The sequence below is a fragment of the Doryrhamphus excisus genome, chromosome 9 (assembly GCF_030265055.1).
Source record: "Doryrhamphus excisus isolate RoL2022-K1 chromosome 9, RoL_Dexc_1.0, whole genome shotgun sequence".
In the NCBI taxonomy this organism is placed as follows: Eukaryota; Metazoa; Chordata; class Actinopteri; order Syngnathiformes; family Syngnathidae; genus Doryrhamphus; species Doryrhamphus excisus.
Window position 1 is genome coordinate 5,507,774 of NC_080474.1, and position 18,448 is coordinate 5,526,221.

The window sequence follows — 18,448 nt, forward strand, 5'->3', positions numbered from 1 at the left end:
TTTGGAATGTGGGAGGAAACCGGAGTACCCAGAGAAAACCCACGCATGTACGGGGAGAACATGCAAACTCCACACAGAGATGGCCGAGGGTGGAATTGAACCCTGGTCTCCTAGCTGCACGCTAACCACTCGACCGCCGTGCCGCCCGTTTTGAACAGCAAACCCTCTGATATGGAACATTAGAAGACAACTGCATAGACAAATCTATATCCGAGCTTAAAAACATCTGACCACACACACATTCACCATCTGTCATGCCTATCAGCTGACTTTTTGAAATTGAAAATCACGCTTCAGGATGGGAGGAATTGGTGCAATGTAAGCCTGTTCATTCAAAATGCATTGAGTCAAAACACAGGTAGTGGTCCTGCAAAAGGTGTGTGAAATCCCCCTTTAGCGAGGTGACAAGTGTGGTCTTCCAGAAGTAGAACCACAGCACATCCACAATCTCCAAGGAGCCAATCTACAGCGCATCTTCTAGTATATCTCCTGAGTAGTAGTATTTTGGGGCGTGTCGAACAGGAGCAGAACTCAAGAATGACATTTCACAGCTTCAACACGGAACGCCATGTAATCGTCCTAATGGAACTGGAGGAGACTGCCCCAATGACCTGGACATGAATAAAGCAGTGATGACGGTTATAATGTTGCATATATTGTTGTGTCCTTGAAACATGGTACTAATATTGCAGTAGTACAACAATGACATATGACACTTGATGGGAGAAAACGTCCAGTCTGTCACTGATGGTGCGAAAACATTTCCATAACAGAGCCAAACGACTTGGTAATAGGCCTAGCCATTGTTCTTTAAATACTGACTTATCTTTATTTATATTGAATTAAAAATATAGTTTTGACAGATTCATGTAACAAAACCGTGTGGTTACATTGTTGCAGTATACAGTATATCTCGCTCTTATTTTTTGGAAAGGCAGTGAAAAGAAACAATGACCTAAAAAGTAGTCTTTAATCATTCTAATTATCAAAACAACAACATGAATGACAGTTCTCATGAGTTCCTTTCGAATTGTGGATTTTAAAATGCTGTAAATGAATATGTTAGACATTTTTTGTGGGATTAGGTTTGCTTCCAAAATAATCTGTGCAAACACAATTTCCAAATAACAGTAGTGATATCAGTACAGAACCAAGCGTACCATATTAGGCATATACAAACATTACATTGAACCAAACTTTTTTTTTTTTTGCTCTTGACAATAACATTGAAACAGAATCTCAGTAGTCATGAGCCTACAGTGTAATTGCTTCCTTGCACTTTCTCTATTTACAAGTTGTGCTTCAGTCTGTTTGGAAAATTGTGCATCCATGAAATGGTTGTGAAATTTATAACCTTCTTCACAGTTTAGACCAGAGGACTCAAACTTGCGGAAATGTTTAATGGCCCTTAAGATCAAAGTGTCATGTCAGCTTGCTTAAAGGAGAAGACTCTTCAACTGAGTAAGCAATAGTCAACACTGAAGTTGTTGTGAGCTTGTCATAGTGAAATGAATAGGGGAGGTACACGGCAGAACCACAATCGTGGTGCAAACACATACAAAGGGCAACTATTACTACTACCACTATGGGTAAAAATACATATAAATGTAAATAGTGCATGTCATGCAAGAATACTTCAGCATGGGGGGAAGGAGGATTGCACCAGCAAGCCATGTCACCCCAAAATAGTTGCTCAAAATTGTTATTCTACACTAGTAGTAGTAGTTGTCGTGTATGTGTGTGTTAAGTCGCTGTGTGATGGTTAGAGCATTATTTCTTTTATGATACCATGGGCCAGACTGTTACGTTGAGTCATGACCTTCTGCCGTTTCTGATGTATTGAAGTTCTGTTTTGGCGATGTAGCCCAGCCTCACCCAGACTGTACCACCGGCGGCTCTTGGGTATGTTGCATTTGAGACCCCTTGTTTAAACTGTAATAATGAATGAATGCATGATATGGTGTACAAAAAATATTTAAACAATTATTCAAGCTGTAAGAGACCAGTGATGTACATAAATGACCAATTCAGTATATTGCAGTTTTGGGGGGTTTGGGACCCCCCTCAATTATAATTCAGATTGAATCTTTTTGTAACCTCCAAAAATATCCACAAATTGAAATTAAAATAGTCAGCAAAACAAATCATAGGTCCTTAAATATCAGAGCATAAAGTGACATTGGTGAGTAAAAGAGAAGTGATACTATATATTCAATATTTGTTAGTAAATCCATTTTGAAAATCGGGTACAAAATATATTACACATCCGAGAAGTGAATATTACTGAGATGAATATGGCGGATATGTGAGCATATTATACACACATTAACAATAATGAGTTTTTTTTTTTTTTTTACTCAAAGTGAGCAAGAGCAGAGGTCAAAATTCACCAAGTTGTACTGCAAGTACAATCACAGGAGGGATGATGCGCTAAAGAGACAAGCATTTGAAAAAGTCTTCAAATTACATGTACATAATATATATATACTGCATATATGTATACTGTATAGCTATTTACACAAATTGTGTTTCGCAAAGAAGTCACTGAAATGCAAAGAGAAATACAGTAGTTTGAAAAAGGAGCATCATTACCCTATTTACAGCTGTCCCCTATGAAAATACAAACTATATGGTGTTCTTATGTGATTTGGCTATAACAAAAATGTTGATGCAATTTACATTGTAGTAATTAATTACATTGTAAAAGTGTGCTTGGTCATCTGCCCCTGTTTTGATGGCGCTGTAGTATACATAATTTAAAAGTCAGTCACATACACACTAGGAATATGTTTATCACAGAGGGTTCTGGTATAAAAAAAAAAACAAAATAAAAAAAAAAACATCAGCTAAGTCCAATAGTACACAGACAGTAATATTTCTAGGTTAGCCACCTTCTCACAGATGTGGTAGTATGTGCTTTTCCACGTGCTTGTGATATGAATAATCAAGCTATAGAAATTAGAAATTGAGTACACACTCTAAATAAAGTAGCTCTGCCCCACTTGGGGAGATAAACCATCCACAGGCCTTTTTATGGACGTATGGACATTTCAGTCATTTTTATGGCTGGAGCGTTGATTTATTAATTTTTTTAAAGACAAGTAATCAAATCTGCATTTAATCAGTGCTTTAAAGCTGCAACTAATGACTTGACAATTAATTTCTTAGTCGATTAATCTGACTCTTTTGTTATATTTGGAGTAAGGAGATTTAAAAAATATTCAAATTTGAGAGACAGAGGATATTTCAACTTTGAAATTATATTTTTTTTTTATAAAATACCAAAATTGATCGTTTAATTAGGAATTAATTGTTGCAGCAACAGTCACACTCTTGCCAGCATCGTTCACATCAGCCGTAAACACACAAAGCTCAGTTTAGTCAATGTAATGATGGTCTTTGCAAAATCACCACTAATGCTCTTTGAATGAAGTCTTTCAAGCAGATTTTGTTTGTGGTCCCATTTCAGTTGTTAATATCACTGTGGTTTGATTTTATACGTTGCTAATCCCTTCAAATGCCACCAGTTATTGAAAATATTAAGAGTGTGCATCTAAATTGATTTTCTTATCGTGTGGCCCTAAACAAACGCATCGATTTTTTTTTTACCAGGAGCCGGCCTTGCATTCAAATGACAACTGAGAGACAGTACACACAGTAACTGATCAAGTCAATTAGAGAAACGTATCGAGCAGTGATTCTCCATTGGTTGGTTGCAATCCACTCAGGACTTTGCCTGGATAAAAATAAGTAATAATGTCACTCCATGCAGTCTATTTGACTAATAATTGAAAATTGAAAAAAAATTGAAAATTGAAAAAAACATGAACACACTAATAATACCCTGTAAAGCACAATGTTTACTTTGTACTAAAACAGGTTAGGAGCCTATTGGAAGCTGTGATATGTCTAATAACGATTCAATCTGATTTCAGGAAAAATGAATAAAATGCCATTGCACCTTTTTCCCCTCCTTGTCGACTCTTACATGTTATAAAATGGAAACAAAAAAATTAATTTCACTCCCAACAATCGTTCCTGTCTTTGGCATCTTTCTCTGTCAGAACTACCACCTTTATGTACTATCTAACCACATCTGGAAAAATCACTGTTTCTCTTCTTTTCCTCTCCAGCAACCTTCCCCTAATATCATCACACATTTATAATCCTGTTCATTCTCATCATTCCCATGAATGATCATTCCCAAGCATCTTCAGCTCTGCCTGTTGTCTGTTGGGGACAGCTGCCGTGTCCGGATCATACATCAAGTACCGTCCAGTAAATCTTTCCGTTCACTTTTCCTCATGCTCTTTTGTCACAGAGGATTGCTGACCCTCTTCTCCACACTCGTTTCTCTGAACGATTGATCCCAAGTACTTAAAGTTCTCCACATTCCTGATCTCTACCCTTTCAGGTATTCTGACTGACATCCATTCCTCTCCAGCTCATTCGTCCACCTATCCAGGTTTTCCATCACCTTGCTCTCACTGAACATCATTGTCTCCTGTGTGACCTCACCTGTCAATCTTCCATCCACATTTTAATTACTCCAAATGAAATTAGATGAACCCAATAAAGTGACACAAAAATTTGAGTTAGTAGATGCTCAGTCCTGAAAGGGAGTTCTTCTCCCGGAAGATACTGAAGAGATCTTCTTACAGGAGATTCTGTTTTTTTTCCATTTCTAGATGACAGTGGAACCTTAAACGGCACACGTAATCCAATCCAAAGAATGAATCGCTATTTAAGAGCGCACAGGACCACACACCCTTTTTACTTCATATAAGTCCATCCATCCTGCTTCTATGCTGCTTATTCTCACTCGGGTTATGGGGGTATGCTCAAGGCCATCTCAGCCGACTTTGGGCAAGAGGTGGGGTACACCCTGGACTGGTCGCCAGCCAATCACAGGGCACGTATAGACAAACAACCATTCACACTCACATTCATACCTATGGACAATTTAAATGCTTTATGTACATTCATTAGAGTTGTGCATCATTTGAATTTGAATGATTCCCATTCACATAGCTTGTTTTGATTCCTGTTCCCAATGATTCTCCATTGTGATCTTTTAAACGACAGGATCGTTCAAATTTGTGGATGGTTTATCACACTAACCAATGTTCTTTTTGGATGAAATTTCTGAACTTCTCCATCACTTTTTCCAGGAGAGGGGGAAGGTTTCGGAGGGACCTGAAATACCTGAAAAACGGTGGCTATTTCTTTTTGTCGGCAGACTGGGTATTACAGCTAGAAATCAAAATGAAAGAACATTGACCGATACTGTAAATTTTTCCAAATTTCCAATGTATTTTAGTATTCCCTTCAAGCTTTTCTGTTGGTACTACTCCAGCTGCCATTTTTTTCTCCATGCAATTCTGCCGTCACCTCAAAGGAGGCGAGAGGAACTCCAGTCACGTGAGGTCAACACCACCAGTTGACAGCACACTTGCACCCTTTGCCTTTGTAACATTGATGCATTGCTCTGGTAACATTTGTGGAATGCCAATATGTTAGTCATACCGGCTGCGGGATTGCAACCTAGTGCTTGTTGTCGAAGGGTTTCTGTGTGAGATGTTGGGTTACACATTTCCCCTTGCAGAACGACGCAGGAAAGTGGTTGAATTTGCATTCCGAAAGCTAAAAGCCCCCATTGCTGCATGAGAGCTTCCATAGGTATTCTCTTCCAGCTGATTGGCTTTTGTCTTCCATTAAGATCCATTATGAAGCTTTATGGTGACTCTCAATGACTGTCACTGCACTTATACACATGCGTCCTAATAGGGCTGTATAGTGGATGGTGAAAAGTGACTTACATAACTGACTTTTGACTCTGAAAGCAAAGAAGGTCTTCTTTGCACATATTTACTATACATTAAGAACTCAAGTAGCAGAGATAATGATTGGGACAACTGAAAATGGAAATACCGCATCTTTGCCCTTGTAACAGCTAACGCTTTGAGGAAAAAGCTTTCTACTACTGTGTGATTTATTTCCTTGCAAGGTGAAGAACCTTGCTTGTGACCTTCTATCACGAGGTGTCCAAACTTTATCCACATATTGAAAAATGAAAGGATATTTAGTAAAGCAACACACGTAGATATGCGAAGAAGTTGTACTGTATGCATTTCATTTAAAAACTGCATCTCAGCTTTGTAATAAAGGTGAAACAGCATATAAGTCACATTTTCCCAATTTTTGACACATATATTTTTTGATTTCCAAAATATTGAATTTTTTTTTTCTTAAATAATTTTCTTCTCACAGTATGACTTTATTCCCATAATCATCCCTAACTTTTTCCTCAAACCTAATTTTCCCCCAAATTATATTTTGTTCAATTCTCATAATATTGACTATTATATAGTGATATGACTATTATATATGACTTAAAGGGTGTTTTTTATGCTCATTTTCAGCCCTTTGTATTGAATTGTGGACTCCTATAGCGCAACTACACTTGAAAGCAGAACTACACAGAAAGCTTTCTAGAGCTTCCAGAACCTTTTCCTGCTGTATTTCCTTGGATTTCCAAAAAAATTTATTTATTCCACCCACGGTCCACCTTCAGTCATGCCTACTCCAATGCGATTGGTCCTACTCATCTTGTACAGCTTGCACCAGGATACGCCCATATACTAAGGAAGTCATCAGCTGTATAGAGCCTTTTTCTTTGCTATTCACGACTTTATTCTATTAAAAACATAATTTTTCCTCATAACTTTACAACTTTATTCTAAGTTTATATTTTAAGCATCTGAAAATGCCTTTTTTCTTTCAATATTTTGACCTATTTAATTTGTATTCTTTTAAAACATTAATTTTTTTTCCATTGCTGATGCTTTTTTTCCCAACAATTTCATCTTTGTTCTTGCACATTTTCATGAGTTTATTCTCATATTTTGACTTTATTCCCATAATATGACTTTTATAACGTCTTTTATAATGTCTTTTTCTTTCATATTTAAATTATGTAATTTTTTCTCATATTATTATGGTAGTCTTGTGAAATTACCAATCTAGATTACAATTTGTGGTTTCCATCGTTTATTGGTTATTACGTTTGCCTCACAACCAAAAGGTCCCCAGTTCAAAACTGGGTGGAAACATAATCTTTCTGCTTTCAATTCTCAGTTTTGCCCTGTGATTGGCTGGCGACCAGTCCAGGGTGCACCCCACCTCTTGCCCGAAGACAGCTGGGATAGGCTCCATCATGCTTGTATAGAAAATGTATGGATGGATTACAACTTTTCCCATAATATTTTTGACTTTATTTTCTGAAAATTTCCATTTTTGTTGCTTTGCACAGCTGCAAGCCACACTTTGGACACCACTGCTCTATGCTTTGGTAAGAAAGTGAGTATCAAGCATCTCCACTAATATTGTTACATGGGCTTTTCTATTGAAAAACATGTTAACTCTTAATGGAGCCCCAGCGTGCAGCCAAGCTGGAGCCCAATGAATTGCTCTCCCATAAAAGCAGAGAACTAAACTATGACAAAACCCGTCTGAGTCATCTCCTGGACAAACATATTGTGCAGGCACCAACATTTTTTTTTCAAAAGTGAAAAAAGTGGATGATAATGAGTGGAGTGTGTTATGAAAGACACAACTCAACTGTGTTTTTTGAATTTTTGACCAAAGAGCAAACAAGTTATGTAATACAAACACTAGAATTTGTGTTTTATCATTAAGAGCCATGCATTATTAGAAAATGTGGATGATTCCCTGACATGTGGAAAAAGTCACTGTGACTTGTTTGAAGTATCATGTCGTGACCAAATGGTTCATTGTTACTTTCGGTAATTGACTGAACAAATGTGTTTTTGTTCCAAATTGGTGTCTGCTTAATGACTTATAATTGTCTTAATACTCACGTCTGCACTTTTATCTTCTCCCCTGGCTTTACTATCCCTGTTCTTCTATTTCACGTCTGATATATACTTTGTCTTTCATTAGAGTTTGATAAATTCAACATAGTTAAAAATGAGTGTAACTTCAAGAATGAAGTATTCCCTGTTCAGAGGTGCTTATAAAAATGTCTATTCCCTGATACAGCTCTCCCTGGATTAACTCAAACTGGATTTACACTGCAGCTCACTATGGCCAATTCCAAGTTAGTGCCTATAGCCACTTTTTCCCTGTCGACACGCAAAATACATGTGATTATTGTGATAACGAATATACAGTGGATCGCCGCACATTCGCAATGTGCATATTTTCAGTCAAGCAATTTTTTTTTTCGCAGAAAATACGATTTTTCTGCAGAAAACACACTGCATTCACCCCAAGTCAGTAAGAATTTACAAATAATAGATAATACAGGTAAAATATACAGCACACATGTACCAGCCTACAATGTTTACATATATCTGTCTTCACTGATCACTGATCAGGCCTCACTGATTATGTTTTTTCGCCGAGTGCTGAGATGCTACACTATGTTTGAGGGTCCTTAAACACCATAGTTATGTGAGGCAAAGAGAAACTGAAACCCACATCCAATGGGATATTTTGCAACAATGCTCACATGTGACACCCCCATGGAATAACAGTGCAGCAAATCGATAAAGGACAGATACTGTACAAATATGTATTCATGCTGACTGGCTTATGGGTAAGACACAAAGCAAAAGAGTAAGAAAAATAGGAGGAAGTCTAAGTTTCCCAGCAAAGGGAACACAGGGATAAAAAAAAGGGATATTTTTGTCAGTTCCGAGGGTTTGGGGACTCCGAATATTGAAGAATTAATCTTTTCTGTGGACTCCAACTGCACTAAAGGAAAGGTCAACTTGACCTCAGGTTGCTTAACAGTTAGCATGAAGTGCAACTACTACATACGTAAGTTCCGGGTCTTCCGAAAACCTCTTTCTTGTTGATGGGAACATGTCCAAAGGAGAAACTGCTGGTAATGCCACATCAATTTTTATTGGTTATGTAATGGTCATTGAATAAACGAGCACCGCCCCTTCCTCCTCAAACTGCAGATGCGTCTCAGCGATTTCTCGATTCGCCATGACAGGTCTAGACAGACATGTTGGAAGCTTTATTTTCATCTGTCAAATTCATTACGTCTGACGCAGAAGATCCGATTTCATCGCTGCCTTGTATTCCAGTATTTCATGTCAACACACCATGCACACTCACACGTCAAGAGTGAATCACTAATCGACATGTACCATTATTGGCCTCCATTCTAGTCAATCTGTGCTTTAGTACAATCCCTTTTCGGTTTGTATGGGGGTGTCAATCACTCGCCATACCCTGGTAAATTTAGAACATAACATAGAACAAAAAATAGGGATATAATGTAGCTTTTATGCACTTTTGTTCAAAATTTTCAGAACAAAAGTGCAACAATTTACATTTTGCACTGTTGGATCTTATGAAGGTTCTAAGTAGAGCTTCAAAATGCAAAAAGCGCCACAAAAAAATATAACTGTTCCTCAGTCGATCAAAAGTTTTAGAACAAAACCGCCCTAAATTATAAATAAAATAATCAAAAAAGGACTCCTGCCGTTCTTGTTAATCACAAAGATTAGTTTGGGTATGCTCGATGTCATGTTAGCAGGAGGCTTGTGGGAATGTTGCTCCAGGTGGTGAAGATGGCTTTAGTGGAGAGCATTTGCTGGCATCCCCAAATGTTCTCCTCTGAAAGCAGCCCTTTGTCCAGCGGGCATTGTGAACTGCAGCCTTGTCCTGTTGAAAAAGCCAGTCATGAGGTTTCTCAGTCATGTTTCCCCCTCCAACATCTCCACATCGCCAGGAGCCGTTTGATGCCCCTGTACAACCTGAAAAGCCATTGTTCCGTAGAAGGAAAAAGCAGCCCATATCAAAATGGTGGCCACTCCGCTATACTGTGTGGAAAACATCTCAGGTGAGATCTCGCAGTAATGCTGGAAGCCATTAGTACCACTCTAATGCTTGTTTACTCAAATAAAACTTTCCATCTCAGTCCCATTTATTCTTTTTCCATTTTAAGCTATACTAAGAACCTCCTTAAGATCCAACAGTGCAAACTGTACATTCTTATAATTTAAGCAACTGGTCTGTAGTGTAAATCCAGCCTAAGTAGTCACTAAGATGCACGGTTGATGTGGATGGCAGTAGAATCAACAGGATAACAAACGTAACCATATAAGCAACATTCACCTTACGCTTTCTACCATTTTCCATGAAACTGCTGTGACATTTATTCAGTGACGACCCTTTCTATGTACCGCACCTGTGCCTTTATATACAGACAGTGTCTTCCACCTGAAGGTTAACAGCACTCCCCTTGCAGAATACATTTCAAGTGGCAGAGGGTTTATCTGACAAGGTGAATGTATTTACTTCCATGAATTCATGTTTGGTAATTACACTGGTGTGTCAAGGCTGGCAGCACATGTGTAAAATAATTATATGAGCGGCATGTGATAAATATTTGAATTCCATTACTGGTGCAAGAACATGGGAGAGCTTTGTGTGGGTTTGCAACATCTGGGCTCTTTAACATGACTGCAACTTTTTGCACGGCGAGTCACGGCATAACTCTGCAGGCTTGCATCAGTTTCTGAAGCTACACACAAGCAATGTCTTACCTGTGTTTGTTGCCATGAGCAATTTCTACTCGGTTGGTAGTGTTCAGAAAAAGTATAATACAAGTAAAGTCGTAGCAATGATCCTCTCTTTGGGCTATCTTTGTACCTTTTCCTGCTGTTTTTAAATACTGGTTCTCCGGCTTTACTATTGGAATTTCTGGACATGTCACTGCCTAAAACAAGGAAACCCTATGGATTGTGGTTAGAAAAGAGCTGGATGAGTTGTGTGAGGCTCAGTCTTACAGTCAAAAATGAAATCACAAAGAGAAGTCCACAAGGGGTGCATTCATTCTCCTTTACCCCCCTCCGTCTTTTTCATGTGCTACAGCTGGGCGACTACACCACTGTGTTCCTTTGTCTGTAAGGGGGGGGTGGTAACACATTACCGGCTTTCATAGCCGCCTCGGACAAGTATTCCTGGTTTTCGGCAACAGCAGGGCGAATGCGTCCGTTCTGTCGGTAAAAGAAGCGTGTGCTGCAGTCCTGCAGGTACTCCGGATTGTGTAGAGATGTTTTTGGGGGGAGACTGTGCTGCCAGTATTCGGGATTGTCAAAAGTGGCTTTCTTGCTTTTCTTATCAAACATGATGGTGCCACCGGTAATGCCTGAGTGCATCGCATGTCCCGAATGCCCCGGGTGCAGGGTGTGTGATGGGTACGGGTGTGGGAGGTGAGCGGGGGCGAGCACATATCCGGAGGAGGCGGCCGCGTGGCTCGATGTTGATTTGTTGACTGTCTGTGATACTGTTTGGGCAGCAGAAGTCCCCGGGAGAGAGAAGGAGACCGCAGAAGCGTATGCGTTCTTGTCCCCGGGGTTAAGGAAGGTATTCAGGTAAAGTGGCTCGTTGACATACTCATCGTTCTTGTGGGTGGAGTGGCTATTGGAGGCGGCTGCAGCGGTGGTACCAGCAGAAGATGCTCCTGTCATGTGCAGAGTGTGGCAGCCTGCTCCATCAACCACTGCATGAGCTTCACCATTCCTCCGACGTGTAATGAAAGGGTTTTCTTCTACAGGGTTGATAAAGTCTGCAAACAGAAACATTTATGTACATCGCTTTAGATCTATCCTCTAAATCTCAGTTAATCTTTGCTGTAGGTGAGAAGGAATGCTCATTAGAGTAGCCAGAATGGCAACTAGCAGGATGTGGCATCAGTCATTTGTTGGACTCATGTTATGCTGCATAGAAATAATGGTAACAAGATGACTCATTCTCTCAGCAAACACATTCGTTACAGCTGTATATTTTCATAAGAGAACCAACACAAATCTGAATTAAAAGGGACAATGATATTAAAATTTGATTATATTTTTTAATTATACCTGGGCAAATTTAAGACAACTTTGTTATTTTGTCTGTGAAGCAATGAACATTTCATTCATTCATTCATTTTCAACCGCTTTTCCTCACTAGGGTCGCTGGTATGCTGGAGCCTATCCCAGCTGTCCTTTGAGAGGCGGGGTACACCCTGGACTGGTGGCCAGCCAATCACAGGGGCAATGAACATTTGTTTTATCTTAACTACTAAATAACATTATTCCCAAATTCCAAATAGAAAATATTGTATTTTTTTTATTACCACACCACGTGGACTATGTGAGTATTAAAATAAATGCTAATGGAATAAATACATGCTAATATACATGCAAAACAATACTATTTTGCACTAATGTATAACCCCCAAGACATGCTTGGTAACCTCCACGAAAAAGCAGCAGTAATAAACTGTCAAACGGTTTGGTGATTCGCAGTTGGAAACAACCTTTTGCCAATTTACCCTAAAAAAAAAATATATATTTTTTCTAAATCTGCAAATTCTCATGCAGGGATGAGTCTACATTCTATATATTGTTAAAATAAATTAAAATAAATGCTAATATGATAAATAAATGCTAATATACATGCAAAACAATACTATTTTGCACTAATGTATAACCCCCAAGACATGCTTGGTAACCTCCCCTAAAAAGCAGCAGTAATAAACTGTCAAACGGTTTGGTCATTCGCAGTTGGAAACAACCTTTTGCCAATTTACCTAAAAAAAAAAATTATTATTTTTTTTTCTAAATCTGCTAATTATCATGCAGGGATGAGTCTACATTCTATATATTGTATACGTCTATAGTCAGTTGCTAAGAATGTCAAAGTAACCTGAACTCTTCTTGGCAGTATACGTCTCCTGTTCCTTCTCCCCTTTGCCTCCTCGTTCTGCCAGGAAAGCAGTCGGGTCAGAGCTGTAACGCTGCCCACTGCAGTCCTCTCGTCCACCTGAGGGAATCAAAAGAACGACAGCATGACTTATTAATACTTAATATTCTAAATGCTGAATGCAGGACTGTTAAGATGTTAGGACTTTGAGATTATAATCATCCGCTACATCCTCTTCATGTTTTGGGTACCACTACCTTGTCCTGCAGTGACGCCTGAGCCAGCTACAAGGACACTTGATCTCGGAGAGGCCTGTTTCCTCAGGGTGCCGTTACACCGTGGATCCTCATGTTTGGAACGGGCAAATCCACCAACACTCTGTGCTACTAAGGCCGGATCTTGGGACACAATGCAGGCTCCAGTAACGGGGGGGACTCTTGGGAGGGTGGCTAGCATGTCTTGCCGACTAAAATTCGGGTCCTGGTAGGCGATCTGGTTTGGAATTGAAATGAGGAACATGGAAAGGTGGAGGAATTGAGCAGAAGAAGTCCAAATGAAGTTCAAGTTACTACACAAACAATAAATTAATGGTTATAGAGTCAAATTAAATAGTACAAGATCAATTTTGGTCTACACCCCCATTAAATATTGTTTTTCAACATCCCAGTCACCCAAAACACTCCCTCTTGTATCATATGAACACAGCGCTTTAAAAAGCAAGTTTATTGGGTAGTCCGTGTCGAAAAAAGGTGATAGCAGCCAAACAGTGATATACTGTATGAAAAATACTGTATATTTAATGGGTTCTTCCACTCATGCAGGGATTTGTACTTGTGGTCCGCCTGCAGCTATTAGATGAAGCTGCAGTGCTCACGCTGTGCTCTCATTCCTCTGTTGCTATATTGACTACATCACTCCTGCTCAGTCGCCATTTACACCTCTCCTCCTTCACCCTGACTGGTCGCCAGCCAATCACAGGGCACATATAGACAAACAACCATTCACACTCACATTCATACCTATGGACAATTTGGAGTCGCCAATTAACCTAGCATGTTTTTGGAATGTGGGAGGAAACCGGAGTACCCGGAGAAAACCCACGCATGCACGGGGAGAACATGCAAACTCCACACAGAGATGGCTGAGGGTGGAATTGAACTCGGGTCTCCTGTGGCCTGTGCACTAACCATTCGGCCCTGAGTGGCATTACTTTACATTATGTTACCTTAAAACCGCATGAAGTCAGCCGTGGCATGTCCAACATGATCGGAAAAACAAGGTATCCTCCTATTCTGTGTGGAAGTGGTAGGTTTTTGGCTTTGATTACTTTACATTCATTCATTCATTTTCCCAGCGAAAACCCACGCCACAAATGCCACACACAGAGATGGCCGAGGGTGGAATCGAACTAGGGTCTCCTAGCTGTGTGGCCTGTGCGCTAACCATTCGGCCCTGAGTGGCATTACTTTACATTATGTTACCTTAAAACCGCATGAAGTCAGCCGTGGCATGTCCAACATGATCGGAAAAACAAGGTCTCCTCCTATTCTGTGTGGAAGTGGTAGGTTTTTGGCTTTGATTACTTTACATTCATTCATTCATTTTCCCAGCGAAAACCCACGCCACAAATGCCACACACAGAGATGGCCGAGGGTGGAATCGAACTCGGGTCTCCTAGCTGTGTGGCCTGTGCACTAACCATTCGGCCCCGAGTGGCATTACTTTACATTATGTTACCTTAAAACCGCATGAAGTCAGCCGTGGCATGTCCAACATGATAGGAAAAACAAGGTCTCCTCCTATTCTGTGTGGAAGTGGTAGGTTTTTGGCTTTGATTACTTTACATTCATTCATTCATTTTCCCAGCGAAAACCCACGCCACAAATGCCACACACAGAGATGGCCAAGGGTGGAATTGAACCCTGATCTCCTAGTTGTGAGGTCTGCGCGCTAACCACTCGACCACCGTGCCGCCTTTTCTTCAAGTCCCCATTTGTATTAATAAGAGGGCAAGATGCATTCACAGACATCAGGTCATTATATCTTTTTGCCCACCTGCCACCCACTGAAAATGGCTCACACACCAGTTGAGAATATCAGATATTATTTGATTCTGGTGTTATATTAGTACTTTTTACACACATTCACTTGTGTCTTCCATGTTTAAATCTGAAGATTTAGGAGATTCTACAGACAAAATACCTTGCCGGGATCCAAGCGTGTTTGTGAGGTGTACGTCAAAGGTGGGGAATTTAGAGTGTGGGGCACCACATACTCCTCAGCATCCATCAGGTCTTCCAACTCCTCTTCATCCAGGAGACTCTGGAAGAACTTGCTATCGTTGGGATTGGGTAGTTTCATACGGTCATCACCCTAAGAAAAAATTATATAACATAGAATAAAATGGGTTAAAATGCCGCTTTTCCTTTCATGATCCCATGCAAGGGAAATGTCTTGCACTTGAAATGTTATTTGTAGTCATAAACTGAATATGTACTGCATAAAAATACAATATGTATTAATACTCCTTTTTCCCCATCCTTCATTGAAAATGGTCTTTGTTGCAGAGTTACAAGGAATCCAATGGTCTTTCATTAAGATTAAATGAATTCCCAGAGAATCCTTAACGGAAAAGAAAAATGATTAGAGAAGTCGGTTATTGACTGTGGTGGATGCTCACAGTTCCATGCACGGTTTACTTTTTCATTTACCCTCATACATATTCATAGTCGTGCATGGAGATGATGTCAACCTCTCTAAAGTGAGTTAACATGGGAGGAATATCATTGTGTCAGATGGATGCCTTCAGTGATGGTGTGTTATGTGCAGTATTAGCCGCAACAACATAGAATACTACTACATCACATACAGTAGCTCTGAAATGCAGGTTCCTGCATAAGTGGGATATCAGTTGAGGCGTAGCTTGATGGATGAAGGGTAGCCGCCACAGGTTTTGATCATAATGCAGATTCTCACTGCAATGACCTGCCGACCTTGAAGAGATGAAATAAGTGACTCCACACTGCCCTTGTGTGACCTTGAAAATTGGTGTGGTTCAGTGTAGATATGCTTCTGCATCGTCACTATGCTCTCAAATGCGGATTCCTTTATGCATGCCGATCACAGAAAATGCGCACATGTTTGTGTATCTAAAGTCAGAGTTGAGTCTTCATTTTATGTACATGTTCCTTGTCAGTGCTCTGATGAACATTGAGTGATTATTGGATCACTGAATCAAAAGCCACCTCACTGATTTTTAATCATGGGAGTTGACTAAATGAAAATATACTCAAGGCATTTAATTGATCGCTTACGCAGTGTCTATGTTGTCTTAAAAGAGGTCTCGCCTCTCATTCTAGTCTGACTAGGATGTCTAAATTAGTCAGACTACAGCTGTCCTACCAAGTCTTGAACCGTTTAACTAGTTACTAGACTAGATAGGCCAGGTTGTGTAACGGGTTCATGCTCAAAGACAAGATAGGACAGAATCTGGTCTGACTCCTATGAAGTCACACCTATGTTTTATTTAAAAAAATGATCACATTTCCCACTTTATGCTTCTATTCAGATTAGAGATGTCCTATCTAGTCAGACTAGTATTTCAGCACGAAACAATGTATTTAGACTATTTAGCCTGACACCAGTCAGAGTTGAACTGACTAGGTAGAAGTCAGACGAGACCTATCCTACCTAGACTAAATCATAGGTAAACGGTGTAAACTGTTAACTGTAATACCACGTGCAAGCACACCAGCTGCTTGTCCTCATGGTCTTACCCAAAACTGTGTTTTCGCTAGTTGACATATATACAAAACAAGTAAATTAAATTAATTCATTCATTTTTTTACCGCTTTTTCCTCACGAGGGTCGCAGGAGGTGCTGGAGCCTATCCCAGCTGTCTTCGGGCGAGAGGCGGGGTACACCCTGGACTGGTGGCCAGCCAATCACAGGGCACATATAGACAAACAACCATTCACACTCACTCACACTTTGGACTCGCCAATTAACCTAGCATGTTTTTGGAATGTGGGAGGAAACCCACGCATGCACGGGGAGAACATGCAAACTCCACACAGAGATGGCCGAGGGTGGAATTGAACCCTGGTCTCCTAGCTGTGAGGTCACTAACCACTCGACCACCGTGCCGCCCTGTAAATTTAATTAATTAATTAAGTTAATTAAAGTAAATATAAATAAAATAAGTGTGTTTTAAAATTATTTGACTAATTTGTCTCTGCTGCTCATAGTAAATGTTCGCCGATGAAGTGTTAGAAAGCTATTACCTTCAACAGCCTCATGTTCTGCCATCAGTATTACATTTGTGGTTTTTCTCTCAAAGACAGTTCAGTTTTAATGTGACTAAAGCGATACACAGAGATCCCGACTGGCGTACCTGAATGACGAGGTATCGCTGCGGATCACGGGCCATCCTGGTAAACTCTGCTGCCAGCTCTCGGAATTTGGGTCGGCTATCTGCATCGATCATCCAGCCTGGAACAAATACAAGACTTTTTTCTATAAACCTGAATAATCATAAATTGTGTTTATATGAATTCTTTGGATATGGTTTGCATTTGAGTGACACAAGAATATTGAGAAACAATGTCGAGGACCTGTCACAGTTAATGCCACCCTGATTTACTATTCACGGACATTCTAAACAAAAGTTTCCTATTTTTATTTTCCATATTCCAGACACGAGCAATACTTTCAAATTGAGTACACTTTACTTGAAATCAAAATCAACCATTTTTACAATGAGAGAATTTGATTAATGGGAAACTGGATTATATAAGGAGAGTGTATCTTTATACATATATAGAAATGCTGTATAAGCCAGTGAAAATAATTATAGTCCAATTATCCGTATTGTACAAACTGCACCTGAAAATGCAACAAAATTAAAAAAAAAAAAAAAAATCAAATTCAAAAGAGTCAAATTGAATGTTGAATACTATAAATTTGTACATGTTGGCAGGTCAGCACTAACACTGAAAGTCCTCCCCGCCCCTCATGTTCCACTATTTGAGAAGCAATGGTATAATCTTTTATTTAAAAAATGATCACCATTGTGCCTCACTTTTCAACTTTCCAGAGTGGCGGTCTGAGCTTATTATGTGGAAGAAAATTTCTAGTGTGTTTTTTTTTTTTTTTGCAGTTGTGTGTCGTGACACAAAGTCACACAACAGACAGGTGACAATGACCTCATCCTGCTGTGAGTGTGTGTGTGTGCTTGCCAGGTAGCTGCTGGTTCACGGTGTCACCAGGAACCAAGGTGACTGCGAGCACAACAGCCTGGAGGCTGAGGCGACACTGGCGCAAAATCAGAGGTTTACTTTGCCGCCATGCCAAGATAAGGGTGGCCATCCAATACAGCCAACTTGTTGGAGTCAGTTCATGTGGAATAACTTTCAGCTAAATATTTTAATCGAGGGCCAGTCGGATCCCTCTGTAGTGCTAAGTCATTTGCGGTGTTAATGCATTGTGACACATCCGTGATTACTATGTGCATACATTTGACTAAGACCATGTAGACGTCAATAGTGCAGATGGGTGGCTGGGGGAGGCGCTCCCCTTTCTCCAGTAGGTCTGGAATATCTCTGGTTGAAATTCCATCATATGGTTTCCCTCCAAACGTCATCAGCTCCCATATTGTTACCCCTAAAATGAAAATATGATTAGAAAAAACAACAGCAATTTTTCCAATTGTTTGTTA

At 39.9% G+C, this 18,448-nt stretch overlaps 1 protein-coding gene across 2 annotated transcripts in view; it reads right to left on the reverse strand.

The window, feature by feature from the left end:
- Positions 1-362: 362 nt before the first annotated feature.
- Positions 363-18,448, reverse strand: part of LOC131135575 (receptor tyrosine-protein kinase erbB-4-like) — a 283,365-nt gene continuing 265,279 nt past the window's right edge. The window contains exons 23-28 of one of the 2 annotated variants that reach the window (XM_058081635.1): positions 18,247-18,393; positions 17,126-17,223; positions 14,935-15,105; positions 12,990-13,224; positions 12,736-12,852; positions 363-11,611 (exon numbers count right to left, since the gene is read on the reverse strand). In XM_058081635.1, coding sequence (XP_057937618.1) covers positions 10,923-11,611; positions 12,736-12,852; positions 12,990-13,224; positions 14,935-15,105; positions 17,126-17,223; positions 18,247-18,393 — 1,457 coding nt within the window. In that variant the 3' untranslated portion in view covers positions 363-10,922. The remainder of the gene's footprint in view (positions 11,612-12,735; positions 12,853-12,989; positions 13,225-14,934; positions 15,106-17,125; positions 17,224-18,246; positions 18,394-18,448) is intronic. The other variant, XM_058081636.1, reaches the window with a different exon arrangement.